Source organism: Mobula birostris, chromosome 19, assembly GCF_030028105.1.
Source record: "Mobula birostris isolate sMobBir1 chromosome 19, sMobBir1.hap1, whole genome shotgun sequence".
Classification (NCBI taxonomy): Eukaryota; Metazoa; Chordata; class Chondrichthyes; order Myliobatiformes; family Myliobatidae; genus Mobula; species Mobula birostris.
Genome location: NC_092388.1, coordinates 67,494,851 through 67,520,370, shown reverse-complemented (window position 1 = coordinate 67,520,370; position 25,520 = coordinate 67,494,851). Strand labels below are relative to the sequence as shown.

Here is a 25,520-nt window from a genome sequence, read left to right as displayed (position 1 = left end):
ACATTACACGACCTTGAGATTCATCTCCTAACAGGCAGCCACGAAACAAAGAAACCCAAAAGACATAAAAAAGACCAACAAACACCCAATGTGCAAACAGAAAAAAAACAAATTGTGCAAAGAATAAAAGTGAGCAAATAGCATTTAGAACAAAAGTGAGTCCACAGACACGAAGCCCGGGGCAGATGGAACAGGCCATAGTCTGAACTTCAGTTCAGCGCACAGGACAGTAAGCACTGCAGAACCCTCAGACACGGAGGCTGAAGCAGCCAGAGTAGGCCTCAGCCCGGGTTCAGCACAGAGCCGAGTTAACAGCACGGAGCAGTGAGCAGAATTAGCTTGACCTTTGTCCGTTGAACTGACACTCTGCCTTTTCAATTCCTCTGGCCCAGCATTTAAATCATCCAAACATTATGTCACCCCTCGCACTAGGACCCATCGATATACTCTAAGCCTGGACCAAGTTGCCATGTTTTGGCCTGCATCTGACCTTTCCAAATTGGCCAGGAGTTTAAAGTGATCAAACCTCACTCACAGTTCAGGTGGACAGGCCTTAAATCTGCCTCTCCTCTGCTCTGACTTTGCCCTACTCTGTTCGCCCCAACTTGGCCTCAAATATGCCTCAGCCTTGCCCTGACTTTGCCTCAAACATGCCTTGACCTCACCTTGACCTCGCTTTACACCCACATGCTTCAACCCTCGACTCAGCCTCGCCTTTGCTTGCCTCCCATTGTTTGTGGTGATCATTTACCATAAATTTTACCAGGAAAAGTGTTTTTACTAAAACATTTTGTTGTATTCCTTGTTTAGTTTGCCACTAGTAAATAATCAATGGGCAACACCATCTTAAACCAGAAGCACGGAATTATCATTCCCAGGGCAGAAGCAAACAAACAGAGTTAGAATGCACCAGCACTGTTACAACACAATCGGAAATGTAACATGTAATACGTGGGTCCGATTTATTATCACTGACATATGACGTGAAACTTGCTGGGGGGGTTTCAGTAGTATACTGCAAAGAAATCTATACAGCAGAAAAATAAATAATGCAAAAAAAAGGAACAATGAGGTTGTGTTCATGGATTATTCTGAGTTCTGATGTCAAAGGGGAAGAATATGTTGCTGAAGACCCCTCATCAGGATTTCATCACTCATGAACCGTCTCCTCCCTTCCATAGATGCTGCCTGACCTGCTAAGTTCCCCCAGCACTTGTGTATGTTGTTCAAAATTTCCAGTATCTACAGAATCTCTTGCATCTATAATTTGCACTTGCATATTTTCTCCAGTTGCTACAAAGACATTCATGTAGTCAATAAATTGTAATCACAAGTGCATTGCAAGCAACCTGGCTGCCAATGTAATGATGTTCAGATCTTCTGGTTGGACAATAAGAGGTAGGAGCAGAATTAGGCCATTCAGCCAATTGAGTGTGCTCCACCATTCTATCAACGCTGATCCCAGAACTCACCCAACCCCATACACCTGCCTTGTTATAGGGTTATCCACTGATGCCCTGACCGATCAGGAAGCAATCTACTTCCACCTTAAATACACCCACAGACTTGGCCTCCACTGAAGTCTGTGGCAGAGCATTCCAAAGATTCACTACTCTCTGGCTAAAAAACTTGCTCCTTAACTCTGTCGTAAAAGGTCAACCCTCAATTTTGAGGCTGTGCCCTCTAGTTCTGGATACACCCACCAGAGGAAACTTCCTCTCCGCATCCACCCTAGCTAGTCTTTTCAACCTTTGGTAGGTATCAATGTGATCCCCCTGCATTCTTCTACATTCCAGTGGGTACAGGCCCAAAGCTGCCAATCAGCAACCTCCCTCATATGTTAACCCCTTTATTCCCGGAATCACCCTTATGAACCTTTTTGGACTCTCTCCAATGACAACACATCCTTTCTGAGCTGATGGGCTCAAACCTGTTGACAATACTCCAAGTGCAGCCTGACTAGTGTCTTAAAAGGCTCAGCATTTTCTCCTTGCTTTTATATTCTATTTCCCTTGAAATAAATGCCAACATTGCATTTGCCTTCTTTACCACACACTTAACCTGTAAATTATTCAGACAATAGTCCACACTATTGATCCTTTTACCAAAATGCATTATCATACATTTCCCAACACTGTATTCCACCTGCCATTTTTTGCCCATTCTCCCAATTTGTCCAAGCCCTACTACAATCACATTGCTTCCTCAGCACTACCTACCCCTCTACCTATCTTCGTTTCATCTGCAAACTTTGACACAAAGCCACGAACTTCATTATCCAAATCACCAACAAACAACGTGAAAAGTAGCGGTCCCAATATTGACCCCTGAGGAACACCACCAGTCACTGGCAGCCAACCAGAAAAGGATCCCTTTATTCATACTCGCTGCCTCCTTCCTGTTTGCCAATCTGCTATCCATGTCAGTATCTTTCCTGTGAAGCAATAGTATTTTACCTTGTTTAGCAGCCTCATGTGTGGTACCTTATCAAATGCCTTCAGAAAATCTAAGTAAACAACATCCACTGCCTCTCCATTGTACACCCTTCTTGTTACTTCCTTGAAGAACTCTAGCAGATTTGTCAGGCAAGATTTCCCTTAACAAAAACCATGCTGACTTTGACTTATTTTATCATTAGTCTCTAAGTACCCCGAAACCTCATCCTTAATAATAGACTCCAACACTTTCCCAACCACTGAAGTTAGGCTAATTGGCCTTTAATTTCCTTTCTTTTGCCTTTTTCCCTTCTTAAAAAATGGAGTGACGTTTGTAATCTTCCAGTCATTTGAGACTATGCTAGAGTCAACTGATTTTTGAAACATCATGACCAATGCATCTGTTAACTCTTCAGCAACTTCTCTCGGGAGTCTGGGATATAGTTGGTCCAGGTGACTTAACCACCTTAAGACCTTTGAGTTTGCCTAGTGCTTTTTCCTTTCTAATAGCAATGGCAATCACTCCTGCTCTCTGACACTCATGGACCTCTGCACAATGCACAGTGAAGACTGATGCAAAGTACACATTAAGTTCACCTGCCATTTCTTTGTCCCCCCATTACTACCTCACCAGCATCATTTTCCAGTGGTCCAATATCAACTCTCACTTCCCTTTTACTCTTCATATAACTGAATTAACTTTTAGTATCCTGCTTTATATTATTGGCTAGTTTGCCCTTATATTTCATTTTTTCCCTTCTTATAGCTTTTTTAGTTGCCTCTTGTTGGATTTTAAAAACTTCACAATCATCCCACTTCCTTCTCATTTTTGCTTCCTTATGTGCCCTTTTCTTGGCTTTTATGAAGTCCTTAACTTCCCTTGTCAGCCACGGTTGCCCTTCCCCTGCCATTTGAGAACTTCTTCCTCTGAGGGACATATCTATCCTGCGCCTTGTGAACTATTCCCAGAAACTTCAGCCATCGCTGCTCTGCCATCATCCCTGCCAGTATCCTCCTCAAATCTACCTGCGCAAGCTCCTCTCTCATAGCTCTGTAGTTCCCTTTACTCCATTGCAATACTGATACATGTGACTTATGTTTAATGGTGTTAATTGATGCCTTAGCAAGAGCTTCCAACCCTTTCTCATAAAAGTGTCATGGAAACTTTTACAGAGAGCATGAAGGGCCTTGGCTTGCCACTTTAGGACACCACATCCAGTATTACAGCCCTCACATCATACTGTAATCAATATGATGTGTTACACACAGATCAAGTGTGACTTGAACCCAAAATTTCTGATTAGAACTGAACCATTTCAGACAACACCCATTCATCACCCATATAGCTCTTGATCTTCCGTAAGTCTTATATTCTTACAATGATGTTCCCGTTGCCGTGTACGCCAGCTTCTCCCTTGTATCTCTGGGGGAAGTGCCAAGATGTTTTGAAATAATTTTGTTTGGCCCCTGGGAACAGCAAGTTCAGCTTCACAGAATAGTCCAGAAGATCTATTAACTTCACTGGAGTTCCCTGAGTGAAAGATTCTTTCATCTAACAAACAAAAATTCTACTATCAAATAATCTAAATACACATACTGCTGAAGGCTAGGAAGGAGCTGGATTCCTGCCCAAATAGCAGATGGGCATTTCAAGCACTTTCCCACATTCTCCCCAAGGTAAAGTTGCCCTTGATGCAGTTAAGGGAAAAGAAACCACTGTCAAATTCCCAAACACCAGAAAATCTGCAGATGCCGTAAGTCCAAGCAACACACACAAAATGCTGAAGGAACTCAGCAGGCCAGGCAGCACCTATGGAAAAGAGTGAACAGTTAACATTTCAGGCCAAATTCAACTGTACTGACTGGCTTTGTGGTAATTGTTCTTCTGCTCAGAAAAGCTCTTTAGCATGATCTGCATTTTCATGACCTGAGCAAAACCTCTTATTCTATCAACACTCTTCCCTCTTATTCATCCAACCCAGCCATTGCCTTCTCAGCAAATGAAAGACCACATAGAATTGTGGCATGATATATGAAATGTGCCTGAAATGTGTCTAAGGTGACTGGTGAATTTGCAGGGTTAGCTCAAAGGCTCTGGGCAATAATATGGTCAACAAAGCTTACTTAGTACATTAGACAAATGTCTATAATTAGACTTTTGCACCATTATACTCAATAGCAGTTTAGAGAGTTCCATTTCATTGACAACTTAGATCAACACCAGAGAATTTATTCTCCACATTAATGCCAGTCCTGATCTTTTGGCTAATATTTATCTCCTATCCTTTAAAGCTTTGTTCCATCAACAGCAATTACTTGTATTTATATAGTTTCTCAACCTAATAAAAGCATCCAACGACCTCTACAGAATCAACCTTTGGAACCACACATGGGAATTTTACTGCACGAGAGGCAGTCAGTCAAAGAGAGATTTTATGGAACATCTTAAAGGGGAGAAAGATGAGTGGAGAAGTTTTAAGAGGGAATTCCAGAAAGTAAGTTCAAAGTTCAAAGATTATAGCCAGGCAGCTAACATGGCAAGGAATGGTGGAGCAGTCAAATTTAAGGATGACGATCAGTACTTACTTACTTATTTATTTTCTCTTCTAAATTATGTATTGCATTGAACTGCTGCTGCTAAGTTAACAAATTTCGCATCACATGCCGGTGATAATAAACCTGATTCTGATTCTGAAGTAACAGAAATGGAGAATTGCGGAGGATTATTGAGTTGGAGATTATGAATGGACGAATGCTGAAAGTGAGGAGTGATTTGAGGAGTGTTGAGAATCTTAAAACTGAGCAAAGTTTTTCACTGTATCTGAGTACAGGTGACAATAATAAACCAACTACCAGCCACTGGACAGGGAACCAATGTAGGTCAGAGGCAGTAGCTGAACTACATATTCAATCCATTTTATGTTAACCTGATGTCCGCTCCAGCACCAAGTCATGGTCTGCTCTCACACAGCATCAGTGAGACTTCTAAATCACATTTAATTCAAGCCCCCATCTCTCACCCCACACTTACATTTGAGGTTGGCTAGAATAGACTACTCCCTCCCAGCTTCCCCAAAGCAGAATGCCAAACCCGCGAAGCCAGGAAGGGACGAGCCTTGATAGCCCCTGTGGATGGAGTAAGTGTTTCAAGGGCTGGTATTTTTCCACGTACCATCTGTTTAATTGGAAGGACCTGACTCCCCACCTGACAGAGTGTTGGTATAGCTGGTATGTTGAGTACAGGTGCAAGATGGATGGGAAGTGTGAACAGGAGCAGTATTCTGGGATGGTTGTGCCATGCCACACGGTTTTGTGAAGGTGGACACCCGCTGAATGACACATTGGATATGCCATTCCTTTGCCGACCCGTGGTTCCCACAGTGTAGTGTGGTGTGGTTGAAGTACGTATAGCACCTCAGTGCCTTGCATGAGCACCTTGTCCATGCTGGTCAGTAAGAGGGTTATTACAAAGCAAGAAAGGTTTTGAATGATAGCTTTTTTCAGCATGGTATGGCCAGGCTGTTCCCCGAACTGATTCTGATAGCCTTCTCACAAAGGAAACTGGCACTTGCACTGCTATTGGCGAAGAATTCTGCTCCTACATTCCTGACTGGTTGGAGAACATCACTCACCTGGCTGATCATACCTGAGAGTCCATATATAAGATCACGTGGAAGATCAGCTCATTAGCTAATACACTCTGGGGTGGGGTTGGTGGCCTTTTGGGGCACAGGGATACTGGAGGACTGCTGTAGTATACAGGGTGACTATAGGTATTGTACTCTTGTGTGTTATATGTGACTTAGGGAGTTCAAAGGAGTCATACCACTCTGAGGGCTGAATCATAACGTTCACGACTTTTGAGGGGCTTATTCCGATTGTCGAAAGTCACTTCAGTTGTGTTTAAATGGTTTAGAAACTGCAGTTACTTTTACATAAGAACATAAGAAATAGGAGCAGGAGTAGGCCATCTGGACCGTGGAGCCTCTCCATCATTCAATAAGATCATGGCTGATCTGGCCATGGACTCATCTCCACCCAACTGCCTTTCCCCATAACCCTTAATTCTTCTACTATGCAAAAATCTATCCAATCTTGTCTTAAATATATTTACCGAGGTAGCCTCTGCTGCTTCATTGGGCAGAGAATTACACAAGTTCACCACTCTCTGGGAAAAGCAGTTCCTCCTCATCTCCATCCTAAATCTACTCCTCTGGATCTTGAGGCAATGTCCCCTTTTTCTAGTCTCACCTACCAGTGGAAACAACTTTCCTGCCTCTATCTTATCTATCTCTTTCATAACAGTATATGTTTCCATAAGATATCCTCTCAAACTTCTGAATTCCAGTGAGTAAAGATCAGGTGACTCAATCTTCCCTCATAGTCTAAACTCCTCATCTCTGGAATCAACCTGGTGAACCTCCTCTGCACTGCCTCCAAAGCCAGTGTATCCTTCCTCAAGTAAGGGGACTGGAACTGCACGCAGTACTCCAGGTGTGGCCTCCCCAGTACCCTGTACAGCTACAGCATAACCCCCCAGCTCTTAAATTCAATCCCTCTAGCAATGAAGGCCAACATTCCATTTGGATTCTTGACAGCCTGCTGCAACTGCAAACCAACCTTTTGTGATTCATGCACAAGCACTCCCATGTCCCTCTGCACAGCAGCATGCTGCAAAATTTTACCATTTAAATAATAATCTGCTCTTTCATTTTTCCTTCCAAAGTGGATGACTTTACCAATATTGTACTCCATCTACCAGACCCTTACCCACTCACTTAGCCTATCTATATCTCTCCATTTCTTCTGCACAATGTGCTTTTCCACTCAATTTAGTGTCATCAGCAAACTTAGATACACTACACTCAGTCCCCTCTTCAAGATTGTTAATGTAAATCGTGAACAGTTGTGGGCCCAGCACTGACCCCTGCGGCACACCGCTCACCACTGATTGCCAACCAGCATAACACCCCTGTATCCCAACTCTCCACTTTCTATTAGTTAACCAATCCTCTATCCATGCTAATACATCACCCCCAACTCTATGCGTCCTTATCTTATGGATGTCTTTTACGCAGCACCTTATCGAATGCCTTCTGGAAATCCAAGTACATAAGTTCCATTTGTTCATCTCTATCCACTGCGCTAATTATATCCTCAAAGAATTCCAGTAAGTTTATCAAACAGTACCTGTCTTTGCCGAATCTATGCTGTGTCTGCCTGATGGATCTATTTCTTTCTGAATGCCTTGCTATTTCTTCTTTAATGATAGCTTCAATCATTTTCCCGACTATAGATGTCAAACTAACTGGCCTATAGTTACCTGCCTTTGCCTACGTCATTTTTTGCACAGTGGTGTGACATTCACCATCTTCTAATCCACTGGGACATGCCCAGAGTCCAGAGAATTTTGGTAAATTATCACCAAGGCCTCTTCTATAACTTCTGCCATTTCTTTCGGTACCCTGGGATGCATTCCATCAAGACCAGGGAACTTATCTATCTTCAGGACCACAAGTTTGTTCAGCACTACTCCTTCAGTGATAGCTATTGTATTGAGGTCCTCACCTCCCATCGCATCCATAACATCTCTCTTTGGCATGTTAGGTGTGTCCTCCACCATGAAGACGACACAAATAGTCATTCAAAGACTCGGCCATTTCCTCATTACCCAATATCAATTCTCCCTTCCAAGGGACCTACGTTCACTTTAGCCACCCTTTTCCACGGTAAAAACTTTTGATTAAAACTGATGATAAAAACTTTTACCATCCATTTTTATATTTTGTGCGAGTTTATTTTCATAATCTAGTTCCCTTTTCTTTATTGCTTGCCTAGTGGTTCTTTGTTGCTTTTTAACCCACGTTCCCAGCTGACACAAGCAAAATCTTCCCTCATCCCATTGTAGCCTTCATTATTTAGGTATAATACACTAGTTTTAGATCGAACTATTGCACCCTCCATTTGTAAAAGAAACTCATTCACACTGTGATCACTCTTTCCACGAGGATACCCAACTACAAGATCACTAATTTTACCTGTCTCACTGCACAGGACCAGAACTAAGATAACACGTTCCCCTGTAGGTTCAGTAACATGATGTGCAAGAAAGCCATCACAGATGCATTCTATGAAGTCCTCCTCAAGACTGCCTCAACCAACTTGATTCACCCAATCTATGTGCAAGTTAAACTCCCCCATGATAACGGCTGTTCCATTCTTACATGCCTCAGATATTTCTCTGTTTATTGCCTGTGTCACTGTAATGTTATTATTTGGTGGCCAAAAGACAACTCACACCAGTGATTTTTTCCCTTTACTATTCCTAATCTCTACCCAGATGGATTCAACATTCTGCTCCTTAGATCTTATATCATCTCTCACTATTGCCCTGATCTCATCTTTAATTAAAAGCGCTACCCCACGTTTCTTACCTTCCTGCCTATCGTTCCGTATTACCTGATATCCTTGGACATTTAACTCCCAATCCTCTCTACCCTGCAACCACATTTTTTCACTCACTTTCAATCTTTATTTTATTGATTTAAAAGAATGAGGATAAATACAAACCAGAGGAGAGGTTATCTCAAATATGTATTTCAATAGTACAAACAAAGGAATATACACTGTCAAAATCATATATAGTATTAAGCTAATATAAAGAGAGAAAAGAACCACTTCGCCTCTTAACAGTTGATAGAAAAAAAGGCTCAAAATTTCTGTTATTGAGAAAAAAAAACACTAAACTAACCTAAAACAAAAATAAAAGGGACTGGGCAGTCCATTTTGAGGATACAGTTATGAAAAAAGAAGAATCCTTCTGGTCAAATCTAAACTCCGCGGAGAAGTAAAAAACATATTAACTGAAAAAGTAAAAGCAACCACATTTTTGTAATGGCCACTAAATCATACATCTTTGTACTGATTTGTGCCACAAGTACACTGATCTTGTTTTGAATACTATGGGCATTCAAATAAAGTGTCCTTACACTCATTGTGCTTTTAAAATCTTGTAATCTTTTTCTCTTTTGCACTTGATTTTCTTTTCTCCACTCTTACGTTTCTCCTTTTTATCTTCTGCTTTTACTTTATCTTTATCCACAATTTTGTCTTCAACTTTATCCATACTTCTACAATCTGTTGGATCAACCCCCTACTATTTAGTTTAAAGCCCTATCCACAGCCCTAGTTATGTGATTCACTGGGATCCAGGTTCCATCTCGGTTCAGGTGGAGCCCGTCCCATTGGTACAGTTCCTCCCTCCCTAATAATGGTGTCAATTTCCCATGAATTCAAACCCACACCAATCCTTGAACCATGCATTTAACACTCTAACCTTTTTGACCCTCTGCCAATTTGCACGTGGCTCAGGTAGTAATCCAGAGATTACCACCTTTTTGGTTCAACTTTTTAATTTAGTCCCTAGCTGCTCAAATTCCCTCAGTAGAACCTCTTTCTTCATTCTACCTATGTTGTTGGTAGACCATGACAACTCGATCTTTCCCCTCCCACTGCAAATTCCTCTGTAGGTCGGATAAAGTATCCTGAACCCGGGTACCAGGCAGGCAACACAGCCTTCAGGACACTATCCTCGTGACAGAGAACTCTGTCTATTCCCCTGACTATACTATCCCTAATTACCACTCTATTCCTCTTTTCTCCCCCCTCTTGAATGGCTCCCTGAACTACAATGCCACAGTTAGGTTGGTCATCCTTCTTACAGCCCCACTCTCATCCACACAGGGAGCGAGAATCTCAGACTGGTTGGACAAGCTCAAGGGTTGAGGCTCCTCCAGCACTGTCTCTTGGATCCCACTACCCACCTCATTCACAGTCACACCCTCTTGTCTCTGACCACAGACCAAATTTGAGGCAGCTAATCTAATGGGTGTGACTGCCTCCTGAAACAGAGAATCCGGGTAACTCTCCCCCTCCCTGATGTGCCGCAGTGTGTGAAGCTCAGATTCCAGCTCATCAACCTTGAGCCTGAGTTCCTCGAACAGCCAACACTTGCTGCAGATGTGGTCACCAGGAACCACAATGGGGTCCACCAGCTACAGCACATCACCCGATCCTGAATCATCACTTTATTTAATCAGCTGTAATTTAGTGACTTTTTATTCCACCACTACAAAAGCCTTATCTGCTACTTACCTATGTCTCCTCTCCAAAGCCTCAAGTTCCCACTCCTACACTGGTTCACTCACACAATGACCACTCTGTTTTGACCCTGCCCGACTTTTATTTGTTTCTGCCAATGAATCGTGAATCAATTGGTCCGCCGCTAATGCGTTGACCCCTGCAAAATGCTCCTTTCTTAAACTCTTCTCCCTGACCTGTGTGAAGTTCTCTCTCTCTGTGAATCAAGCACTACAGCACAGAAACAGGCTCTTTGGCCCATCTGTTCCATGCTGAACTGTTCCTCTGTCAAGTCCCATTGACCTGCATCTGGACCACAAATCATCCAGTCTCTGTTGAGGTCATTATTAAAATCTGCTAAACTCTCTGAGAGTGGCCATACGGTTGGTAGGGTGTTAAAGAGGATATATAGCACAACTGCCTTTACTGTTTGAGGCACTGAGTTTGAGAGCTGGGAAATTGCATCATGGCTTTATAAAATTCTTGTTTAGCTACATTTGCAGTACTGCATTCAATTATAGTCACCCTATGAGAGCAAGGAAGTGAAGATTATGGAGAGGGTGTAGAAGAGGTTTGCCAGGGTGCAGAATTGGTATATCGAAATTAGAGGGCACATTGGACAAAGTAGGATTGTTTTCTCTGGACCGTCACAGGCTGAGGAGAAATTTGATGGAAGTTTATAAAATGATGAGAAGCATATGTGTGTTATGGGTACTAACATTTTACACCTTGGTTCAGAGAAATGTTGGTCTTATTTGACGGTATACAAGTATATAGGTAAATGATAATAAACTTGAAAAATTAGGTATAGACAGTCAGCATCTTTGTCCCGGCATTGAAATGTCTAACACAAGAGGGAATGCACTTAAAGCTGTGAGGGACAAGATATTTTTTTTAAAACAGAAGAGTGTGCTAGAATGTACTGCCCCAGTGAGTGGTGGGAGCAAAAATGAGACAGGCGTTTAAGGAGTTCTTAGCATGACAGAAACAATGGACGCACATAAGCAGGCAGAAATGAATAATTAATTAGGCATCATTCGCTTCATTAGTTCAGCACAATATTGTGGGACTGTTCCTGTACTGTACGTTCTCCGTTCTATATAAATATCTGCTAACTCTCCTAGCTCTGACACACACTACAGGATTCCCCCTCCACAAGCAATTTTCATTTATTTTCTATTTCTGATCCAGCACGATAGCAGGTTCTTCTGGGCCAATGAGCCTGACCTGCCTAATTATGTCCATGTGACCAACTAACCTACCAACCTACACATCTTTGGGATATGGGAGGAAGGCAGAGCGCCCAGAGGAAATCTACATGGTCATGGGGTGTACAGGTGAATTGCTCACCGACAGTGCTGGGAGTTGAACCCGGAGTGCCGATGCTGTAACAGCACAACTCTAAATGCCCCTGATTAATTATTAATACCTGGATATAGTCAACTCTGAATATTACATCCATTTAAATACAGCACTTCAGTCCTGCATTCTTCAACCTTTTGAAATTTTGCCTCTTTGTGGTATAATTTAATTCTTTGCGCTGTCTGCATTTGTACCCAATCATTGGCTTGTCCTTCCTTACATTCATATTACACCCATCACCTACTTGTAAACCTGCTGGCTCACCCTCAGATCGATCACACCGGTTCCCATCCCCCTGCCGTATCAGTTTAAACCACTCCCAATAGCTCTGTTGGGCTGAATGGTCTACTTCTGGTCTTATAAATCCCCAGGGTCTGACAGAGCATATGTTCAGACTTTATGGGCTAGAACAGAAGCTTCCGAAGTCCTTGTGGAGACAGTTGCTTCACTTGAGGCCAAAAGCCCCAATATTGAGTGTACCCCACATCCCCACAGGGGAAGCCTACTCCATGTCAGGACTTATAGACGTGGTGAGAATGACAACTCTCCTTTCAGTCCAGGCGGTCTTCCAAGTGTGCCCAGAGGAAATCAGTTCCCTTCCAGCCCATTCCAGGATTCCCTGTACTCACCCAGACATAGCCACTTTAACTTAAAAATTTGCTAAGAGGAATGGGTAGCAGGTGAAACGAACAGTGTGGTTAAAGAAGCCCCCACCCTCCTCAGAATCCTACAAGCTAACATCTGAGGACAAAGTTGATAAACAAAGAGAACTGAGGGACCACTGTGCTCTAGGTCACAGAAACATGAGGTGCAACACAGAAATGTGGTTACACCCGTTGCACCGGACTGTGCCAAGTGAAGCAGGTGTAAGCCACAATTCTCAGTTCCCCAGATGGAGTGTTTGGTGTCCATGGGGGCAGACAGCCTGCTTGTTAATCAGCACCTCATACAGCTTGGATGTGACAGTCCCGCCAAATTCTTGCTCACCCATCTTGGAATAACTTCAAAGTCAGAGTCTTCAAAATAATTGTATTATGAAAGTACAAATGTCACTATATACTAATTTGAGATCCATTTCCTTGTGAGCATTCACAGTAAATACAATAGAATCATTGAAAAACTGCACACAGGACAAACAACCAATGTGCAAAGACAACAAACTCTATCAATACAAAAAGAAAAAAAACAAACAAAATAACAATAAATAAATAAACAATAAATATTGAGATGAAGAGTCCTTGAAAGTGAGTCCATGGGTTGCGGGAGCAGTTCAATGTTGGGGTGAGTGAAGATGAGTGAAGTTATCTCTTCTCTTTCTCCTGTCCCATGAGGGGCCCAAACACCAAGAAAGTCACCTACTGCTACACCCACCACCCACATTTTGGTCAATCAAATCACCAAGCTGCATTACTTATCCCTGCATACAAACAAAAGCTAAAACATGAGGGTCCAATACTCATCATTCAGTACTGGTCTGAGGAAGCAGGTGAGCTTCTGTGCAACTGCTCTGAGTCAGTAGAATGGTCTACATTCAGACTCAACTGCCAGCCTAGATGAGAAAGTCACCTCTATCATGGACTTTGTTAGCAAGGGTGCGGAACACTGTGCAGCAAAGAGAAAATTCCAGGTCCACCAAACCAGAAACCATAAGTGAACCTAAAGAACCACTCCATACTTAAGTCCATGACTGCAGCATTCAAATCAGGTGACCTTGACCTTTACAATAAGATGACCAAAGCTAAAGTTATCAGGAATGCCAAGAGACAGTATCAGTCCTCAGTTGTAGCAGGGTTTACGTGCCACAAAAAAGAAAGTCAGAAGCATCATGGATACGCTCAGTGGACTCTGTACACATTTTTAACAGAAGAAGATTGGACTGTTACCACCCACCTCAATAACCACCAATGCATCTGACCCCATGGTCACTGATAAAGACACAATGTCAGTCTTCCAGAGAGTGAATCTGGTGCTGATGATGTCCCTGGGCATGTCCTTAGATTAGCTGCTGGGAATATTTGCCAACATTTTTAACATCTTCCTGCTTCAATCTGAGGTTCTTACTTGCTTTAAGACAGACTTCCCACCTCTCCCAGAAGCTTCGGGAGTCTCTCGCAAATTCCAGGAGTCTCCCGCATATTGATAGCGGCTCCCTGACGCTCAGAAATTATATACAATATCCCGGAAATCGATTTTTTTGAGAGGGACAGCGAGAGCGAGCATCCTGATTGGTCTCTCTTTGCGCTAAGTAGACCTATCGGTTTTCTCCGTGGGCAGGCTTTAGAGTCAACCTCAAAAATAATGAACGTTGCTCGCTGCACTGTTTGCAACAGTGACTTCTCTATTGCCCATGGTGGGTTAAAATGTAAAAGATATGTTGAGGTGAGTTTAACAGGTGTCATTCATTCTTTAGCATAGCTAACATTATTTAAACTAGCTGGCTAGCTAGTAAGAAGCTACTCTATTGATGTCCGACGTGATGAGGCCAAACTCCCTGTAGACTTGCTTAAAGTTGTAATAGAATAAACATGATAATATAAGTACATATTTTAATGTCACATTTTCTGCATATACCCAACTTGGTTTACAGATTATACAAAATCACTAAACAAAGTATTACATACGCCCTTGGAGGTCGACCGGGGTGTGGGGGATATGGGGTTGTGGGGGGTGGGGGTGCTACCTCCCTGAAATGAGTTTTTGCAGGGTGGGATGTCTGTTAAGAAGACAACTATTGTCCTTGTACCAAGAGAAACAAGGTAACGTTCCTTAATAACTACTGCCCAGTGCTCAGCTATTCACCATCATGAAGTGCGTTGAGTCTGTTACATGGCATGCATGAATTCCAGCCTCCTAGACTACCTCGATTACTGCAATTCATCTACTGCTGAAGCAGGTCTACTGCAGATGTTATCTCCATGACTCCACCCTCACCTCTGGAGGATATGGACAGCAGGCACCTAGGTTAGATTGTTTACTGACTACAGCTCCACCTTCAATACTCTAATTCCAAGCCAACTCATCACCAAACTCCAGACACTGGGAGTCAATGTCTTCCTCTGCAAATGGACCCTTTGCTTCCTGACCAACAGAACACAATCAGTAAGAACAGGCAGCAACACTTCTGCCATGACTACTCTCAAAGTTGAGTCCTCTACTCCCTGTACACTCATGACTATGAGGCCAGGTTCTGTACTTCCTCCAGCTACAAGTTTCCAGATTATATCATTGTATTGGGCCATATACCAAATAGCAGGTCTGAGTACATGACAACAACCTTTCCCTCAAAAGTCGCAAAACAAGAACTGGATACTGACTTCAGAAAAGGGGGAGGGGATTATGCACACGCTCCTGGTTACAAAAGTTAAAATATTAACTGGTTGGTAGGTCATTGTACACTGTCCTGTGATTAGGCTCGGGTTGAATCGGGAGACTGCTAAATGGTGTGGCTCAAAGTGCCAGAAGAGCTGATTCTGCTCTGTATCTCAATAAATAAATAAAAGTGCTAAGGTCGAGAGCATTTAGAGCTTCAGGTTCCTAATACTGAATATAATTAATAGCTTGTCCTGGTTCAAGGACAGTTTCTATCCTGCTGTAGTAAGACCACTGAGTGTTTCCCTAATATGAAACCAGTTGATGCAAGCATCAGAGCCGAGGACCCGCCCAAGGAAAAGCCCACACACCCAACCACTGTGTGAGGCCCAGAGTTCAAAATGTCCTGATTGCTGACAACTGAAGGTTAAAGCTCAAAGCCCGAAGCCAGCGAGTCTGAAAGTTGAGACTTGGTGGTAGAGGCTCCTTGGGTCAGCATGCCTGGAAGTTTGGGGCCTGATGTCAGTGAGTCAGGCCCATACAATAGAGGATGGTGGCCTGGAGATGGCTTTTCCTGGACTTGGAGACCTGCCTGTGTGTGTGTGTGTGTGTGTGTGTGAGTGAGTGGGTAGGTGGGAAAAAAGGTGCTTGTTTTGCTGTTCTGTGTTAATGTTGTTTTTGTTGCCTGTGTTGTCTGATGAACATTGTGGACATGTAGTGTTGGCAGTTGAATGTGTGCTGATACTTGCCCCCAGGACATCCTTAGTTTGTGTTGATAATGCAAGCAACACATTTCACTTTGATGTACGCGATAAATAAATTAATCTTAATCTCAATCTGGTCCAATTATGTTCACACCAGTCAGGAAAGCTGGCAGGGCTTCTACTTCCTCAGCAGGCTTCAGCACATCTATATACTACACGATGCATTCTATCCAGATAGCTCCAAACTGATGGCATAAACATTGATTTCTGAAACTTTCTGTAATTACTACTTTCCTTTTCCCCTTTCATTTTCTCTTTTTTTTTTAAATCATTCCCCATTGTAGTTACCCCCTTGCCCCTCTCTTCTCCTCTCCCACCCTGATGACCTGCCCATCACCTCCCTCTGGTTTCCCTCCCACTTCTCTTTACTCCTTGGTCTACTCTCCTCTCCTATTAGATTCCTTCACCCTGAAACCTTTACCTCTTCCACCGATCACCTCCCAGATTCTTAACCATCCACCCATCCCCATCTTCCTCAGCTGGTCTCACTATTACCTGTCAGCTTGTTCCCCTGTCCCTCCAATCCTCCCCCTTCTTATACTGGCTTCTGCTCCCTTTTTTTCCCATGAAGACCATAAAACCATAATATACAGGAGCAGAATTAGGCCACTCGACCCATCAAGTCTGCTCTGCCATTTCATCATGGCTGACCCATGTTTCCTCTCAGCCCCAATCTCCTGCTTTCTCCCCCTCTCCCTCATGCCCTGACCAATCAGGAGTCTATCAACCTCTGCCTTAAATATACATAAAGACTTTATTTACATATTTATTGACATAGAGCATGGAGTAGGCCCTTCTGGCCTCCCAAGCCATGCTGCCAAGTAATGCCCTATTTAATCCTAGCCTAATCATGTGACAATTTACAATGACCAATTAACCTACCAACAGGCACACCTTTGGATTGTGGGAGGAAACAGGAGCACTCACAGGAAACCCACACGGTCATGGGAAGAACGTACAAACTCCTTACATTTGACCTCCACAGTTGCCTGTGGAAAAGAATTCCAGATTCAACACTCTTTGGTTAAAGAACCTCCTCCTCATCTCAGTTCTAAAAGGAAGCCCCTCTCATTTGAGACTATGTCCTCTGGTCTTAAACTCTTCCACCACAGGAAATATCCACTCTATCAAGACCTTTCACCTTACGATAGGTTTCAATGACATTTCTGCTGATTTCTAGTGAATAAAAGCCCAAAGCCATCAAATATTCTTCAGATGACAAGCCATTCAATCCTGGAATCATTTTTACAAACTTCCATTGAACCCTCTCCAGTTTCAACACATTCTTTCTAAGATAAGTGGCCCAAAACTACTCACAATACTCCAAGTGAGGCCTCACCAGTACTTTATAAAGTCTCAACATTACATCCTTGCTTTTATATTCTAGTCCTATTGAAATGAATGCTAACATTGCATTTGCCTTCTGCAACACAGATCCATCCTGTAAATTAACCTTTAGGGAATCCTGCACAAGGTCTCCCAAGTCCCTCTGCACCTCAGTTTTTTTGTATTTTCTCTCCATTTAGAAAATAATCAACCCTTTCTGTTCTTCTGCTAAATTGCATGACCATAGACCTCCTGACACTGTATTCCATCTGCCATTTCCTTGGCCATTCTCCTGATCTAAGTCCTTCAGTAGCCTCTCTACTTCCTCAAAACTACCTGTGCCTCCACCTGTCTACATATCGTCTGCAAACTGTGCAATAAAGCCATCAATTCCATCATCCAAATCATTGACATATAACGTAAAAAGAATCAGTCCCAACACAGACCCCTGTGGAACACCACTCGTCACCAGCAGCCAACCAGAAAAGGCTCCCTTTATTCCCACTCTTTGCCTCTTGCCAATCAACCACTGCTTTATCCATGCTAGAATCTTTCCTGTAATACCCTGGGCTCTTAACTTGTTAAGCACCCTCAGGTGTGGCATGTTGTCAAAGGCCTTCTGAATATCCAAGTGCATAATTTCAACTGATTCTCCATTGTCTATCCTGCTTATTGTTTCTTCTAAGAATTCCAACAGATTTGTCAGGCAATATTTTTCCCTTGAGGAAACCATGCTGACTACAGCCTATTTTATCATGTCCCTCCGAGTACCCTGACACCTCATCCTTGACATCAACGCCAACATTTTCCCACCTGCTGAGGTCAGACTAACTGGTCTACAATTTCCTTTCCTATGCCTCTCTCCCTTCTTGAAGAGTGGAGTGACATTTAATTTTCCAGTCTTCCAGAACCATTCCAGAATCTAGTGATTTTTGAAAGATCGTTACTAACGTTTCCACAATCTCTTCAGCCACCTCTTTCATAACCCTGAAGTGTACGCCATCTGGTCCATGTGACTTATTTACCTTCAGATCTTTCAGTTTCCCAAGAATCTTCTCTCTAATAATGGTAATTTCACACACTTCATAACTTCTGATACCTGGAGCTTCCTCCATACCGCTGGTGTCTTCCATAATGAAGAATGTTGCAAAATACTTATTAAGTTCGTCCACCATTTCCTTGCCTCCATTACTACCTCTTCAGCATCCTTTTCCAGTGGTCCGATATCCACTCTAGCCACTCCTTTACACTTTATCTACCTGAAGAAACACTTGATATCCTTTTTAATATTATTGGCTAGCTTACATTCATTTTCCATCTTTACCTTCTTAGTTGACCTTTTTAGTTGCCTTGCATTAGTTCTTCAAAGGTTCTCAAACCTCTAACTTCCCACAAATTTTGCTCTATTATATGACCTCTCTTTGGTTTTATGCTGGCTTTGACTTATAAGATCATAAGATATAGGAGCAGAAGTAGGCCATTCAGCCCATTGAGTCTACTCTGCCATCCAATCATGGGTTGATCCAATTCTTCCAGTAGTCTCCCCATACCCTGCCTTCTCCCCATACCCTCTGATGCCCTGGCTAATCAAGAACCTATCTATCTCTGCCTTAAATGCACCCAATGACCTGGCCTCCACAGCCGTTGTGGCAACAAATTCCACAGATTTGCCACCCTCTGACTAAAGTAATTTATCTGCACTTCTGTTCTAAATGGACGTTCTTCAATTCTGAAGTCATGCCCTCTTGTCCTAGACTCTCCTACCATGGGAAATAACTTTGCCATATCCAATCTGTTCAGGCCTTTTAACATTCAGAATGTTTCTATGAGATATCCCCTTATAAAGTATATTATAAAGTATTAAACATATTAACTATGACAATACAGATAATACCAAGGCATAATTCTGTTTTCCTACCCTCTCCCTAGTTATCTTCTTGTTTTTAAAGTAACACATTGGAACTCTTTAATCCTACTTGCCAAGGACATTTCATGGCCCCTTTTGGTATTCCTAACCCTTTGCTTGTACTCTTTCCTACTATTTTTATATTCCTTAAAAGCCCTGACTGATTTTAACTTCATAAACGTTACATATGCTTTCATTTTCTAGTTGACTAAATTCATAACCTTTCATCACCTTAACCTGCCATCCTCATCCTTCATCCTTACTGGAACACGCAGTCCTGAGCTCTGACTTAATGGTCTTCAGACAACTCCCACATCATACGTGTACTTGACAACACCCTAGGAGATCATACTCAACCTGAGTGATCACACTACCACTACTAGCCTAATAACGGCTAATTCCCCATAGCTCCTGTCTAACAACATCATAATTTGTCTTCTCCCAATTTAGTATTCCCCCACAGGGTCCAGACTTATGAGGAGGCCAGGGCCGACTATGGATATTGCATCCATGCTGTCTATGTGATACACAAGCCAGGGCAGTACAATATGGAGAGCAAACTGGTGCCCATGTAGCACGCCCCCCCCTCCATGCAGGTGATGAAACCAAATGAACGGCAGAGACCAATATAGTTTGGCACCAGCTCATCACAGGAGATGCCACTGTTGAATTCAACATAGGGTTTCTCTTGTTAGCCACAGTTGTGTCATCTTTCCTTTAGAATACTTACTCCTATTTGGGATGCTTTCTGAATTGTCTCCAGAAATTGTAGCCATTGCTGCTCTGCCATCATCCCTGCCAGTGTTCTTTTCCAATCAATTCTGGCCAACTCCTCTCTCATGTCACTGTTATTCTCTTTACCCCACTGTAATACTGATACATCTGACTTTTGCTTCTCCTGCTCAAATCTCAGGACGAAATCGATCATATTATGATCACTTGCCCTTCAGGGTTCTTTTACCATAAGCATTTTAATCAATTCCAGTTCATTCCACAACATCCAATCAAGAATAGATGGTCCCCTAGTGGGCTCAACCACGAGCTGCTCTAAAAAGCCATTTCATAGGCACTCTAGAAATTCTCTCTCCTGGAATCCAGCACCAACCTGATTTTCCCAATCTACCTGCATATTGAAATCCCCATGACGATTGTAACATTGCCCTTTTGCCATGTATTTTCAATCTCCTGTTGTAATTAGTAGACCACATCCATAGTTCTGTTTGAGAGTCTGTATACAACTCCCATCAGGATCTTCTTACCCTTGCAGTTCCTTAACTCTATCTACAACGATTCAACACCTTCCAACCCTATGTCACCTCTTTCATAGTAATAGTCATAGTCATACTTTATTGATCCCAGGGGAAATTGGTTTTCATTACAGTTGCACCATAAATAATAAATAATAATAGAACCATAAATAGTTAAATAGTAATAGGTAAATTATGCCAGTAAATTATGAAATAAGTCCAGGACCAGCCTATTGAATCAGGGTGTCTGACCCTCCAAGGGAGGAGTTGTAAAGTTTGATGGCCACAGGCAGGAATGACTTCCTATGACGCTCAGTGCTGCATCTCGGTGGAATGAGTCTCTGGCTGAATATACTCCTGTGCCCACCCAGTACATTATGTAGTGGATGGGAGACATTGACCAAGATGGCATGCAACTTAGACAGCATCCTCTTTTCAGACACCACCGTGAGAGAGTCCAGTTCCATCCCCACAACATCACTGGCCTTACAAATGAGTTTGTTGATTCTGTTGGTGTCTGCCACCCTTAGCCTGCTGCCCCAGCACACAACAGCAAACATGATAGCACTGGCCACCACAGACTCGTAGAACATCCTCAGCATCGTCCGGCAGATGTTAAAGGACCTCAGTCTCCTCAGGAAATAGAGACAGCTCTGATCCTTCTTGTAGACAGCCTCAGTGTTCTTAGACCAGTCCAGTTTATTGTCAATTTGTATCCCCAGGTATTTGTAATCCTCCACCATGTCCACACTGACCCCCTGGATGGAAACAAGGGTCACCGGTACCTTAGCTCTCCTCAGGTCTACCACCAGCTCCTTAGTCTCTTTCACATCAATTCTAATGATTTGATTTCATTTTTTACCAACAGACCAATGTCAACCCCTCTGCCTTCCTGCCTATTCTTTCCATACAATGTGTATCATTGGACATTAAGCTCCCAGCTATAATCTTCTTTCAGCCAACATTCAGTGATGCCTACAATATCATAGCTGCCAATCAGCAACTGTGCTACAAGTTCATATACTGTGCACATTCAAATACAACACCTTCATTCCTGTATTTACTCTTATCAATTTTGTCTGTCTTTTATGCTGCAACTCATCCTGTTGACTGCAATTTTCTCCTATCAACAGCATCTCTTCAGTATGCATTACCTCTGCTTGTAAACCAGCTACCTCATCTTCAGCACTATTATCTGCCTTTCCTACGATACTTCTTGCATTGAAATATACACAGCTCAGGACACTAGATGCACCATGCTCAATCTTTTGATTCCCTAAATTTGTCTTACCGATATATGCCTCCAGAACCTCTCCATTGACTGTTCTGGCACTCTGGTTCCCACCTCCCTGCAATTCTAGTTTAAACCCCACCATGCAGCATTAATAAGTCTTCCTGCTAAGATATTAGTCCCCTCCAGTTCAGGTCCAAATTATCTCTTCTCTACAGGTCCCACCTTCCCTGGAAGACAGACAAATGATCCAAAACTCTTCTAAAAAACACCAACTCCTTAGCCACGTATTAAACTGCATCATCTTCCCAGTTCTGGCCTCACTAGCACGTGACACTAATAGCAATCCTGTGATCGCAACCAGGAGGCGGAACGAATGGATGATGGCGCTAAACAGCAACTCCTTTGCTTGCATCTTCAGAAACAGCTCTATGTCCATCTTTAATATCTTTATTTTTCCCTTTCAGGGTTCTTTTGAAGACTCTAACCTGGAGTTAATGCTGACGACAGTTCTTTGCTGGAATGGGACCCACTCTCGGGTTTTCACAACTGGCCGTTGTTCAGCACGCCAAGGGCTCGGCCTAAGAGTTCTGCTCGGCTTTGGAGGCCTGGGATCTCGGGGCTCTGGAGACGGGTGGATCGAAGGTCGGTGTCCTGGACCGGTGTGTCATGGGAGCTGGAACACCTTTGGCTGTGTACACAGAGACCTAAGATCTTTGGGCACAGAGCTTGAAAAAAGCGATGCAGTGGACTTTTAACATCATAAACCAGTGAGTTGTTTGTTATGTCTCCCCTCTTGCTGTGAAACAGAGTCATCTCTTTCTCCCTTATTAGGGAGAGAGAGAGCCTGTGGTATGTCGATTGCCAGGTGAGCGATGTAGTCTTTGGGGTACTGCAACTCTGTGTCTTTACCGTTGCTTTCGCTGCACGCTTGAGTGCGCGGTGACAGGAGCCAATGCTTTCTTTTTGCCAGTGGGGGGGAGGGGAGGGATGTTGCTTGCTGCTGCTAACACACAGGAGGGAGGGGAGCTGGGGGGGACTTTGGGGTTCTAACATTTAACTGTCCTTCATTCTTTGGGGGACTCCTCTGTTGGAGGTCAGATCATTAAATAAATTTAAGCCAGAGACAGATAAGTATTTTAAATCGATTAGCTTAATTAGTTTGGTACAACATTGTGGGCTGAAGGACCTGTTTGTGTGCCAGACGATGCCATGTTCCAGAGGGTGGAATTGAGGCTACGGGGAGCTGGCACAGATGAGAAGTTAAGGCCAGTACAGATCAGCCAGGATCACACTCAATGACAGGGGAGGTTCAAGGGGCAGAGTGGCCTACCCCTCTTCCTATTTTCTGATGTTCTGAGAATATCTGAGTATCCCACAAATGTAGTGGAAGATGCCAAGCAATTCACACTAAAAGCAAGGATACCAACCTGAAGGGTTAATCATTTTTCTCTCTGCACAGATGTTGTCTGACTGAGTAGCTCCATTACTAAGGAACAAGTGTCTTTATTTAAAACAAAGCACAGCTTTCACACTATATGGATACTTGCAAACAGGAATACAAATTCTAACCAATTTTTCAATAAAAATATAATTGAGATACCAAGCAACTGTCAATCACACTGTCCTAGGTTTTGCAAGTTCTGACTGCCAAAAAGCATTTTTTTTTTTAAAAGCAGGCTGCAGTTTCCATGCAAAAAATGCAAACAATTGTGTTCAGACCCAAGCTCTGGCCACTCCATTGTGTCCACATTTTATCTCAATATCTGCCGCTGTTGCTCTTGAAAAGCTGAAATTATCCCAAAATTTAATTCCTACCTAAGTCGCTCCTGCTCCTTCTTCCGAAGGTCAAAATCCCGCTGAACCACCTGCAGCACATGCTCCGCTTCATCCTCCGTTAAAGCAGTCAGGTCCAGCTTCTTCCCCATACTCTCTTTGGATGTGTATATGCACTCAGCAGGCTGTCTCAACCTGAGAACAGAGTTTTCACAACATTAGTCCACAAGACCAAAGATATGGGAGCTGAATTGGGCCAATCAACCTATCTAGTCTGCTCCACCATTGACTCATGCATGACATTTTTTGTCTTTCAATCCCATTCTCTTACCTTCTCTCCATAACTTTCAACCTAGTTACCAATCAAGAGCCTATCAATCTCTGCCTTAAATTCATCCAATGACTTTGCCTCCAGGGCAAGAAATTTCACCCTGAAGTGGACAAAGGTCAGCCATCACTGGGGCAGACTTCAAGCTAGATTAAAGCGTTGAGGCCCGAGAATGGAACACAAATGTTCAGCCCCTCTACTTCGTGCCAGCCAAGATCCCCTCACCTGAGCCTGTCCCCTCTGCCTGAGATTGATCTATCTGCCTCTCTTCTCGTTATGACCATTGAGCACGAATTGCAAGAGTCTTGGGTTCTATGCCGACAGGTTAATGACAGTTGTTGCCCTAGAACCTTCAGGCTCCTGGATGGCATGGGTGGCTTCACTTGCGCCAGCAGCTAACTGACTACACAGCCTGTAGCCTCACTTTCTGCCTTTATTATGTATCATTTTCATGGATTCTGTTGTGTTTATTTTCCTCTGGATGTCTGCAGAAAAATTAATCTCAAAGTTTTATATAGTATACATACTTTGAGAATAAATGTACCTTGAACTTTGAACTCCAGTTGAAGCAATTTCTCCTCACCTCTGCTCCAAAGGAATATCCCTTTATTCTGAGGCTGTGCCATCAGATCCTAGACTTCCCTACTAATGGAAACATCCTCTCCACATCAATGTTCCCTCTAAGGTGTGCACATGTGCACACGCTCACATCTTTTGCTACTAGTGCTCAGAGGAATTTAAACTGCGCACAATAGGTCCACCCTCCACCTCGTTGGCATGTTAACTATATTTCACAATTGTACACAATCACATGTCCTTTTCCAGTTTCTGATGCAGATGGTGTTGACAACGTGGAGTTTGCAATGATCTGTCTGCAGAATTTAGAACTGGCTCACTTATACCATTTTGAAGAAATTATCGATTCACTATGTCAAATTCCAAAGAAGCAAAGTGCTGAAGTGCAAAAGAACTGCTAGTTCATTTAAAGCAGAATGGCTTAATGAAACAGTTGAAACTTCTACACCGGAAGCACATGAGGTCAGGAACGTGCAGCTACAAGAAATATTAAAGTACAACACAGAAACTGGTGTTACCGGCATGTATTGTCGCAACGCAATAGTTGCTGAAGAATTTGCAAGTGGGAAGAAGTGAAGAATATTTGGAAACTTGATTTTTTAAATCGTCATTTAGCAAGCAAATTACACATGGGTATTGTGCAGAAGCTGTAGCTAGAAAATCCTTCATTACCCGCTACAGGCCTGCTACATATGTTTTGTGAGAGTGCAGATGAACGAGACCAAAAACATCAAACCAAGAGGAGATCAAAGGTCTTATTGACAGTGTTTTGCTAGCTATTAAAATGGAGACCTCTGAATATAAAATTCAGTGCGCATATATTGTTGTCACTGGGCAAAAAACTGCACAGCACAAAATTTTTGTGTGCACTGGTCATTACACATTAGAGGAAACATTGCTCCACATCCACCATCCAGACTTTCCAGTATTCAGTAGTTTTCAATGTGATTTCCTCATTCATAGTTCTGAACTCAGCATACAGGCCATCAAACACACTTCAAACACTAAGCAGGACGGAATTTTGATCTTTCCATATCCAAGAATGACACATCGAAGTGAATTGCTCTCTCTTATTTAAAGCCTTGGTTGCTCCCTGTAGTTGTGTGAAGTTATTGCCCAAG

At 42.9% G+C, this 25,520-nt stretch overlaps 1 protein-coding gene across 1 annotated transcript in view; it reads right to left on the bottom strand.

Moving 5' to 3' along the window:
• The window catches only part of LOC140212370 (rab effector MyRIP-like), a 349,832-nt gene extending 326,185 nt beyond the window's left edge, over positions 1–23,647 (bottom strand). The window contains exon 1 of the mRNA XM_072283082.1: positions 23,538–23,647. Coding sequence (XP_072139183.1) covers positions 23,538–23,647 — 110 coding nt within the window. The remainder of the gene's footprint in view (positions 1–23,537) is intronic.
• Between the last annotated feature and the right edge of the window lie 1,873 nt (positions 23,648–25,520).